The sequence below is a fragment of the Camarhynchus parvulus genome, chromosome 4A (assembly GCF_901933205.1).
Source record: "Camarhynchus parvulus chromosome 4A, STF_HiC, whole genome shotgun sequence".
NCBI lineage: Eukaryota > Metazoa > Chordata > Aves > Passeriformes > Thraupidae > Camarhynchus > Camarhynchus parvulus.
In genome coordinates this window covers 9,981,757-10,006,252 of record NC_044600.1, presented here as the reverse complement: position 1 = coordinate 10,006,252, position 24,496 = coordinate 9,981,757, and the positions used below count along the sequence as shown (strand labels likewise).

The following is a 24,496-nucleotide window of genomic DNA, read 5'->3' as shown; positions in this document are numbered from 1 at the left end:
AATTACTAGGTTGGAGAGAAGGGCCTCAGTGGTCTTTCACTGGGGTAATTTTATTTTTTTAACCTTTGCCAGAAAAACTAAAAGAGTTGCAGAAAGAGTAGCTGGCACACAGTTACTCCTGACCATACAATGGAAGATGCACTGGGATAAGTGTTTTGTATCTGCATGAAAATCCTAGCTTAGTTTTTGAGCTGTACTGGTGGCTAAATTGATGCCACAGTAAATAAAGCCTTCGTGAATTGCCTGGCATTTTCAGTAACTTTGTTTGTGAGCAAAGCTGGAGCTCTGTTAGAACTGCCTGGTCAGCTGCCCACTTTTCATATCAGCCTTAAATAGCAGAGGCACCGCTCTCCAACTTCTCTTTAACTGCTTATCTCTGAAGATTTTTTTTTAATAGAAAATTGTATTTAGTATAGAAAGAAAGGCGTCTGTTGATTGCAATGCTGATTTTTTTAACAAGTCTTCTTTCCTTTTATTGCTCATCAGATATTTCATATTTCTTCATGCTTTACTTTTTTGAAAAAGCTAATTAGTATCAATGTGAGATAAAGTACTTGTTTTTTAATGGTTGTGTTACAGCAGGCTCTGTGAGGGTCCACAGTTGAAAATCCTTTCATCATTTTCATAACTGCCACTTTTTTTTTCCTCTGTTCGTGCAAAACCTTGGATTTTGTATTAATGTTCTCTCATTTCTCTTGTGACTATGTCTTTGTGGTAATACCAAATCTATCATAAATCTACTTGAACTTTATCTCCTTGTGGAAATGTGTAGTATCTAAGGTAAAAAGGTTAGATATGCAGACTCAAAGCAGCTACTTCTGCCATTGTAAAAGCTTTTCAGAAAATTCTTCCTGTGGGAGTTAAAATCCTGCAAAGGCTTGTATACTTAAGAAATAGACTATTAAGGCAATAGATTGTGTTAAACTTGAGTTGAACATGAGTTAGAGTATAAAAAGAAAAAAAAAGGAATTAACATATAGACTGAAGGGTAAATTCTGTCCTTCTTAAAAATGTGTAATCTAATTAGCATTTTGTGGGATTTACTGGGATGAGTTTTCCCCGTGGCATATGCAAATGCAAACAGGGAGAAGATGGGCTCCAGGCTGCTAATGGCAGACATCTGCCTGGAGGGACAGCCATGTAAAAAAAAAATTCCTGCATGCTTGTCCCCTGAGGACCTGGCATCAGCTGAGGTGATTCTTGAAGGTATAGGAAGATTTTTAATTATGGCAATATTCCTCAGATGGTGAAAATAAGCAAAGATCTCTTTTAAAGGGGAAGAAGGATCAGATGATGTTTCTTGAAATCACACCTGTTGTAAGGTAGACAAAGTTCGAATGCCAGATATTCCCTATGCAACTGCTTCCAACTGTTTTGGCTGTTCTCTCTTGGCCACCTCCATCAAACTTTGGGGCAGTCTCAGTGCAATTGAGAGACATGCAGGGACAGGGCTTGTGAAGGCACATCCCAGCTTCTCAAGGACGGGGCTGAGACCACATCCTTCTCCTGTGAACAAGAGGAAAAGACCAGAGTAGTGCTGGAGCACTTGGGATCATCCCCACACCTGTCTTGCTGCTCCCAAGGGAGCAGGAGCAGTGGTGGCTGGTGCTGCTGGGATGCAGCAGCACCAGGCAAGACAGGGTGACCTTCCATGACTCCTGTAGGAAAGTGAGGCCATGGCCATGCTTTTCTGTTTGCTGCCTGCCTTCTTCCCTTGCCCTCCACAAATGAGGTTGCCATTCCGAGCTCAAAGCCAAAACCTTCAGGAATTTCTGGATGGCAAAGGAAAGATATATGGAGACAGATGAATTAAAATTTCTTCAGGTGGTTAAATTTATATCTTAGTATTTGGTTTGTAGGTTTTGGTTGATACCTTGAAGAAAATACTAGGGCTTTTTGTTATTTCAGAGAGAGTGATTAAAATCAGAATCATTCCTCTCACTAGCTGGTAAGTGGATTAGTTTGGCAAATTAAAGCTTTGGTTAGGATGACAGTAGAAAAGAGTATTTGTCCTTAGTCTTAAACAATGACTCTTGTCTCTAATGTTTCTTTTCTAGAAACTGAAATACTGTATGCATATTTGATATTGTATTTAGTCTCTCAAGATGGCATCCCAGGTCTGATGTTCAATTAGGAAGTGCAGTTCTGTAATCCTTATTTAATTAGAACTCCCTGTCATAGTCCCTGTGAGTTGCATTTGTAATTGGATTCTCACAAGTGAGAATATGCAGAGGCTACCTCCAAGGGGAGTTGCAATTTGCTGATGTGTGTTACTTACCTGTAGTTCTTCGAGAATGTTTCCTCTGCATATTCACATTATGGGTCCTGTCCACCTTCTGTTTGTCCTTGGATTTCTGCTGCCCAGCAGCTGCTGTGTTCAGTAAGAATAACTTGTAGCACTGTACAGCTCTCAAATCTCAGATGGCTTGGTGTCATGAGATGGCCCTTGTACAGTCCTAGTAGTCACTGCTCTTCTAGGCTTTCCTGTAGGCCACCAGCACTGGAGAACACAAACCCACTGGTGTGAATATGCAAGGACAGCACTCTCAAAGAGCAAGCCAATGGTAAGTACCCTTTCTTTGTCTTCCACCATAAACCAAATACTTTAAATGTTATTTTTTTAAGTTCTCTATTGGGAAATTTGCTACACTTCCCCTAGGATAAAAACATACTGAGATTAATTTGGAGCTGTTGCCTTCCTGGCAAAACGTGAGAAAGTGTCTGTGTTTGCAGACGCTCACTTCAGTTGTAAATTGATGTGCTGCTATCAGTGTGTGGGTGTGCACATGTTTGAGCTATAATGCATATTTCTATCAGACAAAAAGGCACAATTACAGTGCAGCACTATATATTTTACTATATATTCTTCTAGTTGTATTACCTTTAGAGTAGATTAGATAGCAGAGTGAGTCACTGACCAAAAACAGTCTTCTAATAGTGTGAACAATGTTAATTCTCAAAACAAATCCTCCAAAAGAAAACCAAAGTTATATTGCTTTTCACTGCTACATTTTTTTTCTGAACTTTTGTTTTTTCCAGACATGGAATTCTGTGAGACTCCCCATATCCTGTGCTCTGGCTATCAGACTGACCTTCATGGTGTGGCTGAGCACAGTTACCCTCTGGAGGTGGGCTCCGATGTGGACACTGAGACAGAAGGAGGAGCATCCCCGGACCACGCCCTGAGGATGTGGATGAGGGGCATCAAATCAGAGCACAGCTCCTGCTTGTCCAGCCGGGCAAACTCAGCACTGTCCCTCACTGACACTGACCATGAGAGGAAGTCTGATGGGGAGAATGGTAATAGAGAAATGCATCTCATGTAATCAATAGTAGAAGTAATTTATTCAAAGCTTTCTTTTCCCACTTCTCTTACATTCCTTTTATCTCTTTTATTTTCTTTCTCTTTTCCCCCTTCCTTCCTAGATCCCTATACTGTATGTAAGATGAAGGGGTTGTTTGCTGTGTGTATTGCATTTATAGTTTAGACAGAAAATAAGTGAAAAAAATGAAACAGTGATTTTGTTAAAACATAATTTCTCTAAAGACTAATAGCTTTCCCACATTCTTCATTTTTATATCATAAGATATTTATCATTTGAATTTGGTGGCCTATGAATTAGGTTCTAAAATATATCTATATATGTACATTTATATCCCATTTTGCATACAGTTGCTCCTGGGCATAGCTTTAAGGCTCTTCAGCCAGGTGACTTGAGAAAGACAACCTGCAGTCCTAAATTCTCTATTTACCTCTAATCTTATGCTACCCCTGAAGACATGTCTTCACCAGTAGGACAGACTGAACAGATGTTTGTCATGTCTCAGTTCTGTATCTCTCTGCATATAGAGAGTGGGCTTGTGAGTCACATTGGATTGTTTTTTGTGTGTCTGTGTTTTCTAAATATTCATTCTCATTCAGGATTTTTTACTCATTTGCTTTTCTTACAATTAAGTGTGTCACAGAAGGGAAAAATGTGTGTTTAATTTAGTAATGTGAGGAATTAGTATTTTTTTATCTCTTCATAAAAATTGATTAAAATTTACTCTGCTTCCTTACAAAGTATAGTAAGTAAACAAATTTATCATGCTTAAGATCAACAAGCTTAGCTGATATTTTAATTTCTGTGTTTAATAGCTGCATATTATGGCAGGTCTAGATGTCATTAAATATTGACACTTGAATGTTGACAGCAACATATTTTAATGCCTCTGTAGTCATAAGGTTAATACAACTGATTCAGTATAAATGGCATTTCTATACTTACATGTTTGAATTTATCAAACATGAAGCTCATAATTATATAATTTCACCTGGATGTCTGCCAGTACCAATGATAACATCCAATATAGGCTCAAAAACATTACATTATCTGGTTGAGGTTAAAAAAGAGATTTTAGTGTACAGCTTGTTTCTGTTTAAATGTTCCTTTGGGGATTAAGCGTTCTGGGCTACCACATTTTATTGTGTTGGTGGAATCAGGTAATTTTTAGATGCCACCCCATTTCCAGTGTGCAGTGGCTGCCTGTCTTCCAGCTTCCTGCTTCTGTGGGATCCATCCTCTGTGAAGTGTTCGCTGCAAAGAGAGGTTTTGTTTGGGCTTGAGGAGGAATTGTGTTTGTTTTCCTAGAGACACTGGGCTTTAGGTGGTGGCTGAAGGAGTTGAATCTGGTCTGCCTGGCGTTGGTTGGCCCATAACTGTGAAAATGATTGAAAGGGAATGATTCGTGGAATGAATGTGCATACTTGTGCCAGTTAGACTAAAAAAAGACACATTTCTCTTGTAAGGCACTGGGAAGCAGAAGTATTGAAAGCAAATAAATCTTTTAAGTGAGTTCTGTATTTCAGTCTGGAGTGCAGTGGTGCAGCTGGGTATTGATGATATTTTGCTTGGTAGTACATGTACCACTAAATAAGTAATCTTCTGTAGATGAAAATTACTGTCAGTAGTGCACCTGCATCGTCTTGCACAGATGTGGCAAGAACTATGTTAAGGGTTAAGTGTTGTTAAGGTAGGGATACATAACATTGTGCTTCCCCACCAAAGAATGCTTTGTTTGCTAAAGGTTTGTCTCTGAGAAGAATTTTAATCAATTTAAACTGGTGTAGATAATCTTTTTGCATGTGGCTTTAATATTTCCTTTCTTGTAAGCCTTTTTAAATCAGGGATTCATGTTTGAGGTGCTTGAGTACCAGTTTTAACTGGATAGCTGGGAGAGGAAAGTGAGGGCAAGAGCAAGTTGGAAGAGAGAGAAGCTGAGAGCACAGGTTCACTTGAACTCTTTAGATGTCTCCAGATAGGGCCAACTAAACAGGTATCAGTGCTTCCTGTGCTCTTGAGTCATAATAAATACAGTCTTGAAAGGTAAGGTCTGAATAAATTTGAACACTGCAGTTCAAGCTACATTTGTTTATATTATCTATTATTTCACAGGTAAGTTCATAGCCAAGATTTCTGATCCAGAGAGCAGTGTGTTTTTCATCTGGGCTGGCACTCAGCAACAAAGCACTCTTTGAATACAGAAGTTCATAAATCTCTACTTAAATTATGTCAGAGATGGCACATCTTCCTGTTTCTATGCAGTCCTATGTGCCAGGGGCTTTATCAGAGAGCCACGAGTGCTGCATTTATCCTTGTCAGTTTCTGCCATGGAAATGTATTTTTTTGTGCCTGCCAGTAACTCTTCTGGTGTGAAAATGGGAGAATGCATAAGATCTGTTGCTGGAAGTACATGAAATATTAGTTTCAATTATACTTCCTAACTTTTGTTAAAGTATTTAGGAATTCTGGATTTCAAGGGGTTGACCAAATGGTATGTGAATGCAGCTATTTGGAACTGGAGTAAAATTAACGAGAAAGGTATAGTTGTTGCATGATTTGAGAAAACATTGCAATTGTTGTCCATATTTTGAAAGGGTCAGTAGGGTTTTGGGTTTGAGGGTTTATTTTCTTCCTCTATGAACACAGTTTTTGCTGCAAATGCAGGACAGGTCTTTTTGTGGTAATACTGGGACAATTAATTGTGTGGACTCCAGTAGATGTGTTTTCAAGGCAGTTTTTTGCTTTACATTGATCTGGAGCTAATATACTTTATAAAATTTTCTTCTTTTTAGCTATTTCTTGACATTCTCCTATTCATTCTTAGCTCTAGCTTGAAGTTCCCTGGCACAGGATATATACTTCTCTGTTCATTGTGGGTAGCCCAATTTGAGAATTTATTTAAGGCTTGTTTTCCTTAGTAGACACACCAACTCTGTCATAATCACTGTTAAAACACACTCTGGTTGTTTTGGCAGCATTAAACAGATTGTATGAAACACCAACGTTCCCATTCATTGTTGTCAAGTTAATGGCAAATAATAATAGCCTATTAGGGCACAGACTGCCTTCAGCTTTGCCTGAGGCTAAGCAAAATATATATTGACTTCACAAAATGAATGACCAATTTCTTGGGGACCATTGCTTATCCCTGGTACAGTGTAAATAGCTCCATTTAAACACAGTGTTACTCTATGGTATATGGCTGTAAATTTCAGACAACAGCACCACAGAATAACCATATCAAAAATAGTTCCTTTATTCCATTGAAGACTGCACTTGCCCTCAGTTCTCTGGTACAGTGGTATCTGTCACTGCAGTGTGTCAGAACATCAAACTCAGCGCTTTCATCTGCCGGGTTACCGAGCTGGCAAATTTATTTTTTTGTTTGTTTGTTTTTCTGGAGTATGTGGTCAAGAAGAGGATGATACAAACCTGATCTACAGAAAGCATGATCTCCAGATATATCCCTAAAATTACATGGTTTGACACAGATCTGCCTCCCACACTAGGTAGTGTATTAAAAAGCAGCCCACAGTCCATTTTGTGTCCATATAACCTTCCTCATTGTTGTTCATTCAATTCTTATGTTTGCCTTTACAGGATGTCTATGCAGCTGTGACACAATGAATTTGACCTCAAGTGCATTTATGCCATGCCATAATCCATTTTTGAGCTGCATTTAGCACATCTGCACAGCCATCAACTCTTTTTACTTTTAGCTGCTACGTCTCAGCTGAGAGCTAGCGTAGAACTTCAGCCATTCCTACAACAACACAATTTTTAACCTCTTTTGTCAGATTGCTTTGATGTACTTTTAAGTCTGACTTGTTTGGCTCATTCCTGACATCTACTTAGATGTTTTTATGCAATTAGTTACTCTTTCTCTACACCACAGTGACAACCAGTAGGAGAGTACTGGATTCCCAGTGCTGGAGGAGTGTACTGTGCAATGCAGACTCATCTTGGATCCAGATTTCTGCTCAGTTTCTTTGGCTGAATTATGTTATGACAACTGGGTATTAGCTGTAGTTCACAATGACTTCTTTGAGATTTGTAGGCAAGAAATTAGGGTTTTAGTACAGGCTGCAATACCGCTGGTCATACAATGTAGCATTAGAGTGCTAGTGAGATCTGGTATGGGGACTTTTTTAATAACATACTCGTTTCGTTAAAAGCAAAGCAAGAGGGGAAAAAATAGCCATGGAAAAATGCAATTTTTCCTTTTTGCCCACCCTAAAGTGTTGGGAAAATTTTTTCTTAATATGAGTATATGGTATCAGATTCTATTTGAAACAATACTTCTAATAATAACAAACATTTTAAACAGCAGGCTGCAAAGATGGGGTAATAGTATTAGCCATGTTTTAATAAGTAGATGTAGTAGAGAATTTAGTAGGTTACAGATCAAAGCTAAGTTTAATGAGCTAGAAACATGTAAGATTATTCTTGTGTAATTCATCTAAGTATTTGTTTTATAGCCTGGGAGCAGTGATCCATTTAACAGAGCTTTTGACTGTCCCTAAATCTCTGGGGATTTTTCATTTTGATTGCTGGGCAGATGGGTGAGTTTTGGACAAGTCACCTTAGTTCTTTGCACTTCATATTCAGTATCCTTGCAGTATCTGTTAAAGGGATGAAGATACTTAAATTGTAAAGGAAATGCTACAATGGCTGATGCTGTATGAGAAGCACAGCTTTGTGAATGCTGTAGCTATGCAGACATGGAGAGGATTTAGCTAAGGACAAGGCTCTGATTTAATTTATGGTGTGTGACAATAGACCTACTGTGAATTCACACCTGTTTAAATTAGGCTTGGATCTGGCTCTTCATAAAAGTCTTGTGTTTAATGTAAGGAAATGACAGCATTGTGATTAATGTTGCTGTTATTTACTGTTATTTTGTAAACAGCTCAGGCATTAAGCTGATCTCTGGCTTTCTCATTTCTCCAGGAAATTATTACCAACATCTACATTACAATAGCAATACGTGCTCTGAGAAGTGTGCATGTGGCTGCCTCTCTATGCAGGATTGTGTTTCTAATGATGATGGCTGAAGTATATCCATTAGCTCCTGTCCTGTCACTTTCTATTTACAGTGGTGCAATTAAGAAATTGAATTACGAATTTGCAAGTAGACCCATTAGGTTAAATATGTGTAAGTAGCCTTGAAAATATAAAGGTAAATATTGGTCTTAATCCCATTCCCTCTGTGTCATTTAATATTTTTCTCTTTGCTCCTTGTATGCTTTATTTTGCCTTTTTGTTGTGGTATGGATTCCATTCTGTTTGTACACTCCTGCCTATCAGATCTTTTAAGGCACCTAATAGATTAAGGCAACCTCATCAATAAAATGCAAAAGCCCTCATAGTGAAATTCCTTCTGTAGTTTGCTATAGCTTGTCAGATATTTGATTTATGGTACTTTCAGATATTTGACAGAAAAGGGCTGCTTACCTTCCTTTAATAAAAGACCTCTGTTGCTTTTGTTGTGAAGGTTTTTTTGATCTTTTAGTGTTTACATGGTGTTTATGTTGGTTTCTTCTGCTGTTGTTTCAAAGGCAGCTCCTCAGAGTGAAAGGAGGGATGTGAGCCCCTGCAGTAACACAGCAATGTCTTTTGGGGAGCATTGGCATATCCACTGACAGGGGAGCTGCTCTGCTGCAGTTGTTCAGAGTGTAAGATGCTTTTGTTGACCTTAGAGTGGTTCCTCTGGAAATGTTACTGTCTCAAAGGCAGCATGTAAGTTATCCAAATTGCCTTGGATAAGTGTGAGATGCTTCTGAAAGCACTGCAGCATCGCCTCAGCTGCAATATCATGCACGTCTTGAGCTTGAGCCCCCAGTATTTAAGTCATTTCTGAAATTGTTTATGTATGGAAATTCAGCTAATGACTTTTTTGTCAGTATTGTGGGGGAAATTCTGCCTTTTAAAATTACCATCTTTATTACTTTTTCTGACTAACAAGGGCATTGCATCTGCATGTCTGCTATTTTAATCTTTACAATTTTCATGTGGTCTTTTAAAATCATTACACGGTGTTAAAACATTCCCTTTTTTGTGGTTCTCTTTTAAGCACAATGAACACTAATTTAAAGACAAATATCAGTATTTAGAATCTTACATTAAAGATAATGAAACAGTGTTTAGAATGTAGCAGAAATACTTTCTATATTCCAGAATCTAAATGACCTTTTCCCACAGTATAGTAAAAATTATCAGTCCATTTGTACAAGGTTGTGTAATATTGTTTTCTCTGAATGATTTTTTTTTCTTTCATGGTGGGGGAGGAGGGGAGGCAGGAAGACTTGAGGAGAAGAGTCAAGTCTGATTTTTATTCTAGAAATCAGTAAATTGGCTCAGGAAAAAAATCTCTTGGCTTTCCTCCCTTGTAATACAGCAAGTATAGTGGATGCGCCTTGAGGAGCCAGCAGCAATATAAATTATCACTCCTTTCATTTAAATCCTTTTTATTTTCTCAGTATTCTGGGTATGAATGCAAAGGAAAATTATCTCCAGAAATACTTCACAGTGCAAAAATACTTTGCAGTGATTGTGCAATTCTTGGGACTCAGTTTATTTAGGCTGCCACTGGGGGGAAACTGAGATGGGGTAGACAGATAAGTGTCTGCTTTCTGTCAGGGTGCTGCAGTGCAGGAGGGTGAGGATTGTCTGACTGCTCATTTCACAGCATTTATGAGACCAGGCAAACACTGAACAAAATACTTTTTCTCTTATTGAGCATTTACTGTGAATTCTGCAGGAGGACATCTCTGGACAAGTGTGTTGCTGGGAACAGTTCCATTCTAAACAGTCAGCATGTCTGTCCTGATGTTTTATTTATGTTGTTTTATTAAGTTTACAGTGTTGTTTATTTCTCATCTCTTTTGGTTAAATTTTCAAATGTTTTAGGAGATCAGAAATCTGATTTACAGAAACAACCTATAGTCATATTTTGTATGTATGTCCTTTGGAATTACTTTGTTTAGTTTCGTAGTTATTTTGAAATATAATCGGTTTTCCTTTTATGTCTTAAAATGTAGACATTTCCATCATTTGGAACCTGTTTTTCATCAAAGTTTTGGATGTTCTGCTTAAAGCTGAAAGTTGAGTATCATTAGTGGAAAATAAGGCTAAGGAAAAACTTGTGAACTGTGATTATGGAAGACTACAGTTAAGGTTGCTAGATAAATGAGATCAAGTTACTCTCATTTGGTTCCTTATACTGGCAACCAGCATGGTTTTAAAAAAAAAAAAAAAAAAAAAAAAAAAAACTGGAGCTTTTACATCCCCACAATGAGTTAAAAATGAGCAAATGAGCTTCCACATCACAGAATGGTTTGGGTTGGAGGCAACCTTGAAGATAATCTTGTTCCAGCCCTGCCATGGGCAGGGACACCTCCCACTCTCCCAGGATGCTCCCAGCCCTGTCCAGCCTGGCCTTGAGCACTTCCAGGGATCCAGGGGCAGGCCAGCTGCTCTGGGCACCCTGTGCCAGGGCCTCCCCATCCTCACAGGGAAATAATTCTTCCCAATATCTCCTCTAAACCCACCTTCTGTCAATTTAAAGCCATTCCCTCTTTTCCTGTCATTCCATGCCCCCTCCATCTGTCTTGCAGCCCTTTTAGGTACTGGGAGGTGCTCTGAGATCCCCCCAGAACCTTCTCTTCTCCAGCCCAAGCCTGTCTCCTTAGCTCCAGCTCTCTGAGCATCTTCATGGGCTCCCTCTGACTTGCCCGAACTGTAATACCATAAGTGAAATAAGAAGGGATCCAGCAAATGAGTGCAGGATGGATACAGAAGTGACAAATACTGACAAATTACCATTTTAGGGTCTAGCGAGGTTTAATCTAAATATTATTTGTTCTTGATGATGTGAGATCTAAGAATTTATTGTTGTCTTATGGGTGAGAAAGGTTGTTCATTCTTCCTTTCCAACCTTTTTTTAATTTTTACCCATTTAATTCATTGTGGTTTAAATTACATGAGAAAGTATTATCTAACATTTTCAAATCTGTTAGTATTTCATTTCCTCTTGGGCTTGGGGGTAAGATGAAGATCAGCATAAATCTGTATTATTCAGGGTTACGAATATTAGCGTATCTCACAAAAGTCTCACAAAAGGGGAGTATTAATAGTTGCAAGTAGCTTTCATCTAGAAGAAACATAGTGACTGCCTCATCTAGAGTAAACACAGTGGCCCATGGCTGCAGTCTTCTAAAACTGAAAGCTATACTAAATGTAGTAGCCAATTTCTAATTTCTGCAATAGAAAATAGGTTAAGAATGAGAAGCTGTATATGAAATTAGAGTTCATTTTTCAGAATAAAGCAGATCTGAGTGCTGCTTGTTTCTACTTGCTTTTATATAAATGGCTTACGAAATTAAACTCAGCATTTTCTATATTAATTTTGTTCATTTAATCTTATCTAGCTCTATACCCTCACTCTATACTTTGTAACATGAGCATAAGAGGAAATGTGTACAATTAGCTCTTCTAGAATATGGGCTCAGGAGCACTGAATAATTCCTGTAGGCTGCTGCTTTTCCCTTACAGATGTTTTTGAGTAATATTTTAGTCAGATTCACATATTCTGATGACTAATTGTGTTGCCAGTGGTTTTTTCTTTGTCTTAAATTTCTACCCCAGATGATCTGCAATGTGGATTTTTTTACCGTGTTCCCAGCTCTGGCTTTGAGCTGAGCAGCACATGTCAGCCTCTGGCCAGGAGCTGCTCTGGGGCAGCCCTTGGGGCACCACAAACCACGTGTTGTGAAGTAACCCCCTTCCTTTGCCTTGGGTGATCCACAGGGGGAGCTGGGGATGGGGTTTTATTCCATGAAACCACATATCCTAAAAGATATCCATGTGGGAGGAAATACCTGCAAGTGGGGATGGCTTAGGACATCAGGTTAGGGTTGTTCATCTCTATTGCTGGAAACTTTGTGAAAAGATCTCAAAGGCAGGTAACAAAGGGACAAAAGTTAAGGGTATTTCTAGACTGTGTGTTGTATTAATTATGGTTCCTAGCACTCTCCCTCCTGTTTAATTGAAAGGGTTTAACTTCATCTTTCAAGGTAGCTTTTAAACTTTTTCCCTCTCTGCCTACAATTATTTTTGAGTAAATGTATATTATTGTTATTATATTGATACACCCCTTTTATACATACCAGAGTAAGTGTTGTTCAGACCTGTCTGCCCTTCTCATTGCTTTGTTCAACATCAGTGTCAAGTGGCACTTTGGGTTTGAGAACATTCTATTTTATTAATTTTCCCCCAAGCAGTGCTTTTGAGACAGCAAACTTTGTTATTGCCCAGTCAAGCTAAGGTCTTTTACAGCAATTATTTTACTGTGGCAGATGTGGCAGGGTCATAATGCATGCTTGGAATTTGTTTTTCTGCATAATTTGATATAAACATACCTCCAGTTACACAATCAGAAAGTATCTGATGTAATTTGCTTGAATTGACTCTTACTTGAATCTCTTTGAATTGTTGAGTAAGAGAGCTGCTTATGGGCTGTGCACTGTCAGTGGGACCTGATGAGTGATGCAGGATTTACAGCTCAGCACTAGAGACTTCTCAGTTATTTTCTTTATGACAAAACAACTTGTGGATGCTTGCACCTTTTGATTACCATGGAGAGGTTTAGGTTATGCTGCTGATCACAGATGGGGGTGGAACTTTTGCTGTAAAGCAATAAAGCTCCTGGTGAAGGGAAAATCTCGAAATTTATTTTTTATGTACTTGTAAATTTTTGTTGAGGCCAAAAAAGTTTCCCAGAATATTACATAATTTCCTTTTATAAGGAAGATGATATATATTTATAAGGAAGCGTATATGACTAGAATTAGACTGCACATTGTGCCTTTTTCAAAAATCCTCAGCCCTCTTCTCTCCCAGCTGAGTTGTTCCAGTGCTTCTCCATTGCTTTGATAAAGGAAGACCTTCCCTCTCATTTTGTGTCGGTTTATGGGCATCATGTGCTGGTGGGCACAGGGGCTGCAGGGGCCAGGGCTGCTCTGCCAAAGGCATCAGAGCCCAAATGGATTTCTTCCAGGGTGTCCCTAATTATTCACCCTTCAGAATTGCAGTTCTTCCTCTGCAACAAGGGGCACTGCCCAAATGCTTTTCTCTGATGTGCTCAGTGTGTCTACAACTATCTTTTATATCTTTGCCTGTGGGGAAAAACATAATTGAGTCATTCTTCCTGAAGCCTGCGTGGTTGTGTGTTCAGCCAGTACAGGGTTCATTTCAAAACTCCTATTGATGGTTGCATTGATTATTTTTATTTTAGCCTGTAATTCTGTCTCCAATCTATCTTTTTAATTTTTATAGTTCACTGCCTATTGAACAGCAAATTCAGCTATGTTTGGTTGTGTGCATATTTTTTGAGAAATACAATCTCCTGAATCCAGATTTCTCAGTAGTAGCTAATAGCCTACAGTACTTGAAAGCTCCTTTTTCTTTTTATAACCTATCTCTTTTCCAATACATTTTCTGATTACTGCACTACAGTTCGATTTTTATTGGCTCATTTTAGAGCATAATAATTCATTTCTGATCCCTAGTACCTCTTGTCCATGTCTGAAGTACTCCACATTATTTCAGTCACTCATTTTTGTTGACGTCTTTTCTCTAAAGGCAGTCTTCTGTGATTTCTCTCAAAATATCTTTCTGGCATCACCATTTTAGACTTGTGATATCCAATTTCTTTTTAATACAAAATCAAATAGAAAGCTTTTTCTGTACTTCACCAGTCAACTCTAGTGGAGTTGTTTGAGTTTTCTTCTAGCTATCTTATACATTGCTTGGTAGCTAATAATGGCAAAAACAATACTACAGCTGTACATGCAATAAAATAAACACATTTATTTGCAATTGCTTTGCAATTCAAACAGTGCTTATTAATGTTAAATAGCTATAATAAGTAGAGTCTAAAACAACTGAGTTTTTGCATAAATCTGTGTAGAATTTTTTTTCATTCATTGCTTCTATAACAGTTTAGATTGAATTATTAACTACCTTCTGTTTGGGAAAAAGAAAAAAAAAACTGCATGTCCCTTCAGGTTTTGCAGAAAGCCTAAATCAAATCCTGCAGTTTCAGTTAGGTTTCTCTTTTGGGCTCAGTAAGAGCTCTTGAGATACTGAATCATAGCCACTCTTATGGAAAGAAGCTTCTGGTAAGAGAAATGGCAGTGAGTTGCCATTTTCAAATGGTTTCAGATTATTTTCTTCCAAAGCTCCAGGTTTGTGCAGTCATGAAAAAAAATAGTTCCTGTGCATGGACTCGTGTAGGTGGATGTGGGCTCTGGACAGCTGGCAGAGCTCAGGTTCTGGGTTCCCACAGGGAAATTTAGGAGTCTGAGTGTGGAAACAGAGCCTTGGCCAGCTGGGGAGCAGGAGGGGCAGTCCACAAAGTGGAGATGTTGGATTGTTGGCTTTGGCAGCTCAGATTATGTTTTGATGATCATCTTTGGCAGAAGTTTTCCATATCACAAAAACCCACTCCCAGTCTCCTGCCCGGCTCTCCCTCTTGTTGCTGCCCTTTCAGCATGTGATGATGGAATTTGAAGTTTTATATGCCCATGGAAGAGAAATGAAAACAGCAATTGAGTACTCTTTGGAGTGTAGTTGTCTAGCTCAGGTGTACAACATAGCAGCCAGAAAATACATGGCAGAAGCTTTCCATCCTGCTGCTTTCCCTCCTTCCTGCTGTAATGTTCTCTGGTTGCTTGCCTGTCTTAAAGATTCTTTATGTCCTTTGAGAACACCAATGTATTTCAGTGATGGTGTTAGTGAAGTCCTTGAGTGGGGATACTCTGATAAAGCTGAAAAACCAGCTTAGTCAACTCAAGAAGTGGAAACCTGAGGTGTCAAATGAATTTTAAAATACATGTACAATTTTGCAAAGCCATTATTCCTAGAGAACTAGAGGACTTTCTAATATTCCTGAGATAGAGTGAAAGATCTTTTAAAGTGCTTGTCAACCTCTTCTAGGATGCAAGTTTGGAGATGGCTGCATTGCTTATTCTGGTAGGTGGTAAATGCACACCTGCTCTGCCTCAATACAGCTGCTTCTTGTAGCAGCTTAGACACTTTGAGGCCTGGCAGTATCTTTTTGCCTCATAAGTGTGAGTGCTTGTCCTGAAATCCATTGCTGCACAAGTTAGAAATGGTAAAAAGCATGGAGTTTGTTTATCTCTGTAAATTTGTTGTTGGCATTTGGATTGATTTGCACAACTAATACATCAAAATTCCAGTTAATTTGAAAAATGTTGCAAAATTCCTCAGCTGAGAGAATTTCTTCTCTTGGTTTAATGTATTGATCAATGTGCAAATACAACAAAAGCAGACATCCCAAAAAGCAGCTGACAGGGCAGTCAAGCATTTTCTCCTTTTCATATGAATAATAATTGTATTTGGAAGAGTTCTTCAACTGGCTTCTGCCCAGCAGCTTGTGATGGTAATTGCAAATGTGGGCCCTTCTTTGGGTGCTTACAGTGAGTCACCAGAACAGGAAGAAGACAAACAGGGACAATTCTCTACCACAAGTAGGTCTTTCTTATAGGCTCACTGTTTGTTTTATTTAATTACTTCTAAAAATATTTCCTCTACATGTGTTTTAGAGGCAGTCATCTGAAAACAGATGATAAATATTTCAGTGTTGGTTTGGGTTTTTTTCTTATTGGCCATTTTATTTCCTTAAGACTAGCGGAATAGGAAATAACCTTCTGCTCATCTGACCTGGTTGATTATAAATACCTACCAAATTCAGTGGCATTTCTAAATTCCTCATCTTTGAATTAGTTTCTTGACTTTTCTCTCAAATGTAGCTTGTTCTGTTAACGTGAGGGCACCCAGGGGATTAGTTAGAGACATGCTTCTGGCATGCTGCTGGGTCACCTCACTTCTGTGATAAACTGGTAACTGTGACTGAAATTTATAGTCATCCTAAAAGAAAATATGATGGTTTCATTGAGCTGTTATTTCAGAGGCTGAAATATGATAAACTGTAGTGAAAGTATAGAGGAAGCCGTAGTTACTTCCATTCTGCTGGGTGGAACTGAAAGCATTTCGAAATACTCTGTGTTCATTACACCAGTTTGCCTCTTCTTTGCAGGTTGTCTACTATTACTAGAAATGCTTACCTATGTTCAGTATATGCAATGAAGTTTTATCAGTTAATGAAATAGTAGGAAAAATGTAAAAAATAAGCCAAATCAGAATAACACACTGTCATAGAGACAGGACATAACCAAAGACTTAGTTAACTTTGTTAACCTTATCAGCTGGCTGGTTTCTAATCTCCCAAACAATGCGTCCAGACAGTGATTTTTATTATTTGCATTAGAAGAAAGCTAACAGATTCTCATCAAAATGAAGACTTATGTTACTTTACATTATACAGGTACAGGTAAAAGATGAGCCAGTCCCCTGAAGAGCCCAAATGGTATATATATACTTATATATACATTGATTACTTTATCTCTTATCTTCCATGGGTTCATTCTAAGCCTCATGTAATATGCATAAAGCTCTTCAGTAAAGAATTTTGTTATTAACTGGGAAGAACTTCTTTATTATTCTTATCTGTTTTTCAGGTGGTATCAGATCAGACTTTGCATAACTGTTTAGTTTCTGCAGAAGGAAGATTTTATTATGTCAAGGATAATTGGTTTTTGTATTTTTAATTTATTGATACCTTTGTTTCCCACACCGTATTTTGTAGCATAGGGGTAGTAGCAGTTGAAACAGGGGAATGAAACAGACTATTAAAAGGGGGTACTTGCTGCCTTTATTGCTGTTGGCTATGTTTTGAAGCATTAATTACCAAATATACTTAAATATAGTATTTTCAAATTTTAAATTATAAAAAATATAGGTGTTTATTACAGTATTAAAATTTAGCTGCTGGGCTTTTAATATCTGAAATGTGAGGATGATAACATGATGCAGTGTTAGGGACATAAAAATACTTATGAGCAATTGTCATGAAATGTTAGAAATATGATTCTTATCTGATATTTAAACTGCAGACATTAAAGCATCATCCCTGACACACAAGTCAAGACTGAAAATTTCAAAGATCCAGAAGGATACACAGCAAATTGAATGAAATTCAGTGTGTGGGATAGTAACCAAATATAAAATATTTAATAGGAGCTACTTTGAAAAGCAGTAATGCTGAAAGGGGCCTTAAGGGCCAGTAAATGAGATAAATGGAGCCAGCAAGTCAAATGCTACTTTGGGCTGTATGTGTACATGTGTCTTGTCAAGGAACTATGAAGTATAGCAGCTGTCATTAACACTTCTCAGATGAGTCACTTCTGAGCATTTCAACACCAGGCATGTATAACATCAAAGAATCTCAGAGCAGCGCAAAATGCAGTTTTGTCTTTGGGACTTGTTATTCAAGGAAAGGGTTTTTGTAAAAGGCCTGAATCTATAGAGAAAGTCTGAGTTACTCAGACGATTGAAGCAAGTTAGGGGTGCAGGGAGGGAGGGGCTCTGTGGGTCTCACCTCCCGGGGGATGCTGTTGTCACCAGGGGCGCGCGCAGCAGAGCAGAGCCACACACCCAGCAGCGCTGGCTCAGGGGCTGCAGCTGGCAGTCTGAGAACTTAGATATGAAATCAGAGGCAGTTACTAAGCAGTGTAGTTATTCGGCATGGGAATAATTTTCCAAGGAACCGTACTTAGTACTCGGAGCCCTTGTGCTATGAGGGTTAATGTGAGGTCACTGGTTGAAACTTGTTCTCATGTGAAGGTGATCAGACTGAATGGGTGCATTGGCTCTGTCTTTGCTTCTGTAAAGCTATTATGTTTCTACTGACTATTAATTTTTTCCGACTTGTTTGTTTTAGAGTAGTATGAAGCAATAAATGAAGTGGTAGAGGTTTTGTGGCTGTAGTTGTTAAAAACCAGCCAACACATCTGATTATATACTACAGAGGATGTGACAAGCATGTGATTATTGATTGCTGTTCTTCATCATTTTGTAGTCAAAGGAAATAACCCAATAGATCTTTCCATCTCTGACTTGTGTGTATTGTCTATAGATGTAGCAGCTGCCCTAAACATTTGGCAACTGGCCCAAGGCCAAAAATTAACACTAAAAAATTAATTTTCTATTAGCTCATAAGGACAAAGGCCATTCAATTTCTTGTTTGTGCAGGAAGCTTATTGAATCTGAAGATGATACATCTGGGAACAGGCTGGTGGGATCCATTTGTAAAATAATAATGCCTACACGTCAGAAGGACTTGTACAATAATCAGTTAGTCATTAAATAAAGGGGATTTTTGGTAGAATACAGGTCAAGATATCTATCTATGGTAACCCAAACAGGCAAATGGTTTTAAAGATTTAAGGAAAGAAATTAAAGAAATCTACATCTAAACAAACTGCCGAGATAAATGAGAACCTTCCCTTTAATATCCTCCTGCACTGCTGCCCTCCCCTGACAAGGTGTTAATCACAGCTTATCTCCTGTGTAGTTTGTGCTTCAGATTCCAGATGTAGAAAGGTCTGTTTGTTTTACAGTTTTTCATCTATTCCAGTGCATTGGCTTTCCTGCCTCAGTTGGAGACAGTGGTTGGTTTGTAGTCTTTTGATGGGTCCAGAAAGATGCAATCTTTTGGTTCCTAGGGCTCTTGCTTAAGGGTGGACACTGCTAATTAATCCAGTTTGCATTTTGAGTGGTTGATCTGCAAAGTGCCTGTCAGTGCAGTGGATCTCACCTGTAGCTCTGTTTCATCTCCTCTGTTAGAAGCAGGCTTTGCTGAATACTTCCTGTGGAACACTTTGAACTGGGAATATGCTGTATCTCTTGAGCATTGTCTGTGTATCTTGCCAAGTGCTTGACATGGAAATTGAAGTAAGACCTGACTGGTCAGTTTCCCTTTGATGCTGGAGCAAATCCTCCTGGAAACTGTGCTAAGACACATGGAAAAAAAGGGGGTGATTGGTGATAGCCAGCATCACTTCACTAAGGACAAATCATGCCTGAAAAATTTGGTGGCCTTTTATGACAAGGTTACAGTGTTGGTGGATAAGGGAGGAACAGCTGTCATCATCTGCCTGGAACTATGCAAAGCATCTCACATTGTCCTTGTGACATCCTTGTCTCCAAACTGGAGAGCCATGGATTTGATAGAAGGACCACTTGGATGGATAGTTGGACTAAAGAGTTGCTGTCAACATCTCCATGCCCAAGTGGGAGCCAGTGAGGAGTGAGGGACATTGCTCAGGTCAGAAATGGAACCAGTGCAGTTTAACGTCTTTGTTAACCCCACATGAGCAGTGGGATCACCCTCAGCAGGTTTGCCAGTGCCCCCGAGCTGTGGGGTGTGGGTGATGGTGGAGGGAAGGGATGCCATGCAGAGGGACCTTGGTGGGCTGGAGAGGTGAATCTGCACAAACCTCATGAAATTGGACAAGACTGAGTGCAAAACCCTGCACCAGGTTTGAGGCAATCCTTAACTGAAAGTTATTGTGAGGAGAATTCTGCTTGTCTAAACCTTACAGACTTTCTTTGGAATAGAACTAATGTGACGGTGGTCACAAGGGTTTCAGGGTGAAGGAAGAGACGAGATGGGCTCCATGATCAGAAGGCTTGATTTATTAAGTTATGATATATACATCTATTATAACTACACTAATAAGAAAAAGGAGTTTCCAGAAGCTGCTAGCTACCTAACAATACAAAGTAAAGAATGGATAACAAACCGGCTCTCTCAGACTGTGTCCGAGAGATCTCAGTTCTGGATTGGTCACCAACCCCAAACATCCAAACTGGGCCAATCCAGGCAGACCTGCCACATTCCACAGCAGCAGATAACCTATTGTTTATGTCTGGTTGCTGAACTTCTCAGCTTCAGCAGGAAAATCCTAAGAGAGGATTTTTCATAAAAGAAATGTCTGTGACAAACTAACAGTGATTTTCTTATCTGTGGGATTAAATGTGGCTATTTTGAGACCACTGGAAAAATTTAAATTGCTTTGAAACAAATGTAAATCAGGGGCTGCCACTGTTCATCGAGAACCAGAGAAATTTGACTTGTATTTGAATATAAAACAGTATATTAACTTTACTGCAAAAGATCAGTGTTTTTAAATACATTTACAAATGCATTAGGTCTGTGGAAAAGGCTGCCTTCCCTTCATTATCTATTGCAGTTGTGTGCTACTCTTCTTTTGTGACTGCTGCATCTAGTGATGCAAAGAAATGTACTAAAGGCATTTTATTATCTCACACTGGAGCATTACACTTCATGACTGCCCTATGAGCATTAAGGCATAGGAAACAATGACCCTTGGCCTAGAATTTTTTTTAACAAGGTCCAGAATTCAAGTTATGTGTCAGTCTGGTTTTGTTTTAAAATCACGGCGAGTGACTGTGACTGCAGCAAGCTCCAACAGCAGTGTGTTCTGTGAGCTGGCAATTACAGGGCATCCGAGCAGCTCAGTCCAGCTCAGCACTGGTGACAAAGCTCAGTCACAATTTGTTTAGTTTAAAAAAGTAGCCAGCAAGTTGGCTTCTGACTTGTTTTCTTGGGGGAAAACATTTGTTTGAACTGAGAGTTTTACCTGAGGAAGGGCAGCATGATTTGACATTCACTGAGCCACTTGCCAAAATAGGAACAGAACATGATCTTGTGCTCTAGAAGTTCTAAAATTCAAGCACTTTGCTGGCGTTATCAGACAGAGTTCTGCTACCTCATTATGAAGTAACTTATAAGAGCTAATAATAGCTCATGGCAAAGGCACTTGTTATGTGTAAATACACGTGACTAAATTAATTTAATTATTGCTGTCACTTACATGCTGACTAATCCATACATTTTATGAATGAGAAGGTTTCAGCCCTGCTTTATAAACCCATTTATACAGGAGCAGAATTTGCTTCATCACATTGCCACAACAAATACTGAAATCTCTACCTTAATTCTTCATGATAGGCAAAGATCACAGAGAGGTGAGCAAGGGAATGAAATAAGAAGGTGTGTATATTTTGTATATCCCTGTGTTATGAAATTAAACAAAACATGTTCCCAAGCAAGTTGGAATAGTGATCTTCTGTCTTGAGAATAGAAATGTGCCAGGGAAAGAGTTCTGGAACAAAGGAAACTCATGTTCCTATATTCCTCAGTTAGTATAAAAATTCACTAGGAAATTAAAAGCTTCTAGCAAAAACAATTTAACAATGTGACACCATCTCTGTTAAACTTAAGTCTTTGCAGCCCTCTGAATATCTCTATGTGCCTGCAGGTACATTTTCAGTGTTGTTTGATTTTTCATGTCAAACAATGCTGCTTTTCTGTATTTATTCTCTTTCTCTTAGGATGATGATCATTAGTCTAAAATCATCAAATCTAGTTATCAACAATATTTCTAGTGTCAGAATTAAAGGTCTCTGCATATATACATTGTGTTACAGTCAGTGATTGCATTTTCTGCCTGTGACCTCTCCCTGTCATTTTGAGTCCACAGAAGAGACTGTTGCTGCCATAATGACAAACTATTTGATGTTTTAGTTCATTTTAATTGTTCAGTGTATAACCTTAAGTCTTATATATTGCCACTGTTCAATCCTTGTACTTACAGTAGTATTAAATTCCTATTGGCAATTCTGAGATGCTCAGCACTATGGTGCTCATCATTGTGTTATTCAAATACTTCATCTATGTTTATGTATTTCTCTTTGCAATAACCCTGGGAAACAGTGGGGGATATTTACCTCTCTTTTATGCGTAGGGATTCACATTAATATAAATTAAGTGAAAAATACCTGCAAAACTTGGGCGTCTAGTTTGAACTGCTCAACACCTGATTTTTTTTGAATACTTAAATAGTAGTACAATATATGACTAGGAATAGTTCTCACTGACTTAAGTTGCAACTCTGTAGATTTATAAAGAAAGCAAAATAAGAAGTGTAATTATCATCTGGCATCAGTTGGTTTTTATCAGTTTCTAACATCTAGGTTCAAATATTACCATTTACTCTACTTGAGCTGGCAAATGTTTGATAGCAGTAGGAAGGTGGCGGTTTTTTGGCAATTTGGGTTTTTTTTCTCCCCTCTCCTTTCCCTGAAGTTGAGCTCTTTCCCTGGTCTGTCCCAAGCACTTTCTTTCCAAGCTCGAGATTTGCCCCAGAGTTTTCTTTTAGTTAATTTCTTCCTTACCTAATTTCTTCCTTGTGGACCTTGCATTCAGATTCTAGTCATCATAGCATCTCCAAGAGATACGATTTCACTGTTCCTGCTCATATTGGTTTTGTGCATTCATCCTTTCTCTCCTTTTCTATTTAATCTGTTTTTAATGATTCCCCCTCACTTCTTGATTCTATTTATCTGGTTTCTGTCCAGATGGTTTCATCATATCTTCTCTCTTCTGTAGTAGCTTCAATCAGCTGTGTGTCCTCTCCATCACACTGAAGTGCCTTTAAGCAGAGGTCTTTGGGAGTGCAGAAGGAGGAAACCTCTGGCAGGCTCATTCCCTAGTGCTCTCCTTGCTGCCTGAGTGCAGGGAGCAGAGACCTGAGCACTGTAGCCCTGGGCTGAAGTCTCCTCAGCCTCTCTACAATGTGGTGTGAGCATTTCTGGTTACCCAGGGGCCTCTGAGGACTTGTCTGCATTCAGTTTAGATGCAAGACTGACATAAAGGCTAATGCTACCACAGTTTGCAAATCTTGTGTACCAGCAACAGCTGGGGGCCCTGGAGCATTTCAGAGGGGTGGTCTCCAGTGACTTATGTAAAACACATTGTCCCCAGCATCATCCTCAGACATGTCTGGGTGAATCTGAATAGCCATCCTGCTTCCCTGAACACCCTGAGGTAGGGACCTGGTATGAGAGATTCGTTCCAAATGGTTAAAATTTCAGAAAAAAACAACCAAATGTCATATTGCAGTAAGGAATTAAAAATATTAGACAAATAGTTTAAGTGATAAACCAGCTCCCTACAACTTTCCCCTGAAAATAATGCTTTCAAAACTAGTTCAATTTCTGAATTCTGTAACATGAGGTTAGTGATCTGCTCCCTACCCTTGTTCCCCAGAACACCCAGAGCCTGTTGTAGTTTTGCTTTGTAAATCCATATACTGGTTAATGTAATTTCTGCACACAGTACAAAACAATTGATTGACAGCATTAAAAATATATGTAAGCACACATACAGATCTCAGCTCAGTGAAAGATGTGATGTGTGGCCTGAGGGTTTTTTAATTTACAGGTAATGTGATTGTTTTTTCCTGATTTTCAGCTGTGTAATGATTATCATGCTATAATTTCAGTTTAAGAAACAGCCAGTGAACAGTCATATTGCAGTGTTTTACATTATGTCTCATTCTTGCAATATTCCAAAAGCCTAAACACATTCACCAAATAGTCAGCATGATTTTATACCAAATAATTCACCTGCTCCGCTGGAGAGTTGAGACAAATCCTGCCCAGTGTCACCTGGCTTCTGAATGAAACATTATGCAGAGTTTACTGAAGAGTTCTGTTTTATTAATGGGTGTGAATGACACACATAATCCAGCCAGGGAGTATGAGTTGTTAGTTTGGATTGCTCTCATTTGTTTTGATGCATATTTGATGGTTTGAGAAGTGCAGTATTCCAGGGAACCTGTCCTAGCTGTTTGGGGAAAAACAAATCCATTCCTGGTAGGATCAACTTTATTTAGGAGCACTAAAAAGGCTGGTATCATGGAAATAAAAGTCTGACTTTTAATTTCTGTTGCTAATATGTCTGGATTTATGTGTAGTTCTGTTGCAGCATATCTCACCCTAGCTCCTTTCTGAAACTGATTGAGCCAAATACATTTTTCCATGCAGCATGATAAGTAAGTTGCAAGAAATGCTCTGCCCTAACCCATGCTTATCTACACTGATGTCCTTGAAAAATATTCATTTCATGAATATAAATGTAATTATTCCCAAGAGTACAAGTATTTGTTTATGCTGCTGGTTCGGCTTCTTATAGAAAGGACTATTTTTGCTAATAATTACTTTAAAGTTAATACTTCCTATTACCTTGAATTATTTATGAAATTAAGCATGTGCTGCCACTTAGTGACCAGACAAATGGAGAAAACTTCCTTGCTCTTCAGTTTTATTGGTTGAGTTAGGCTCTTAGAAAGTGAAAATCCCACATTCTCTGTGTTTTGTGG

General features: G+C 38.6%; 1 protein-coding gene across 6 annotated transcripts in view; it reads left to right on the top strand.

Annotated features, from left to right (window-relative positions):
• Positions 1–24,496, top strand: part of TENM1 (teneurin transmembrane protein 1) — a 469,105-nt gene that overhangs the window by 258,097 nt on the left and 186,512 nt on the right. For 5 of the 6 annotated variants that reach the window (XM_030967968.1, XM_030967969.1, XM_030967971.1 and 2 more), the window contains exon 3: positions 3,040–3,300. The exons of the other annotated variant lie outside the window; for it this stretch is intronic. In XM_030967968.1, the coding sequence (XP_030823828.1) occupies positions 3,040–3,300 (261 nt within the window). The remainder of the gene's footprint in view (positions 1–3,039; positions 3,301–24,496) is intronic. 6 annotated transcript variants of the gene reach the window in all.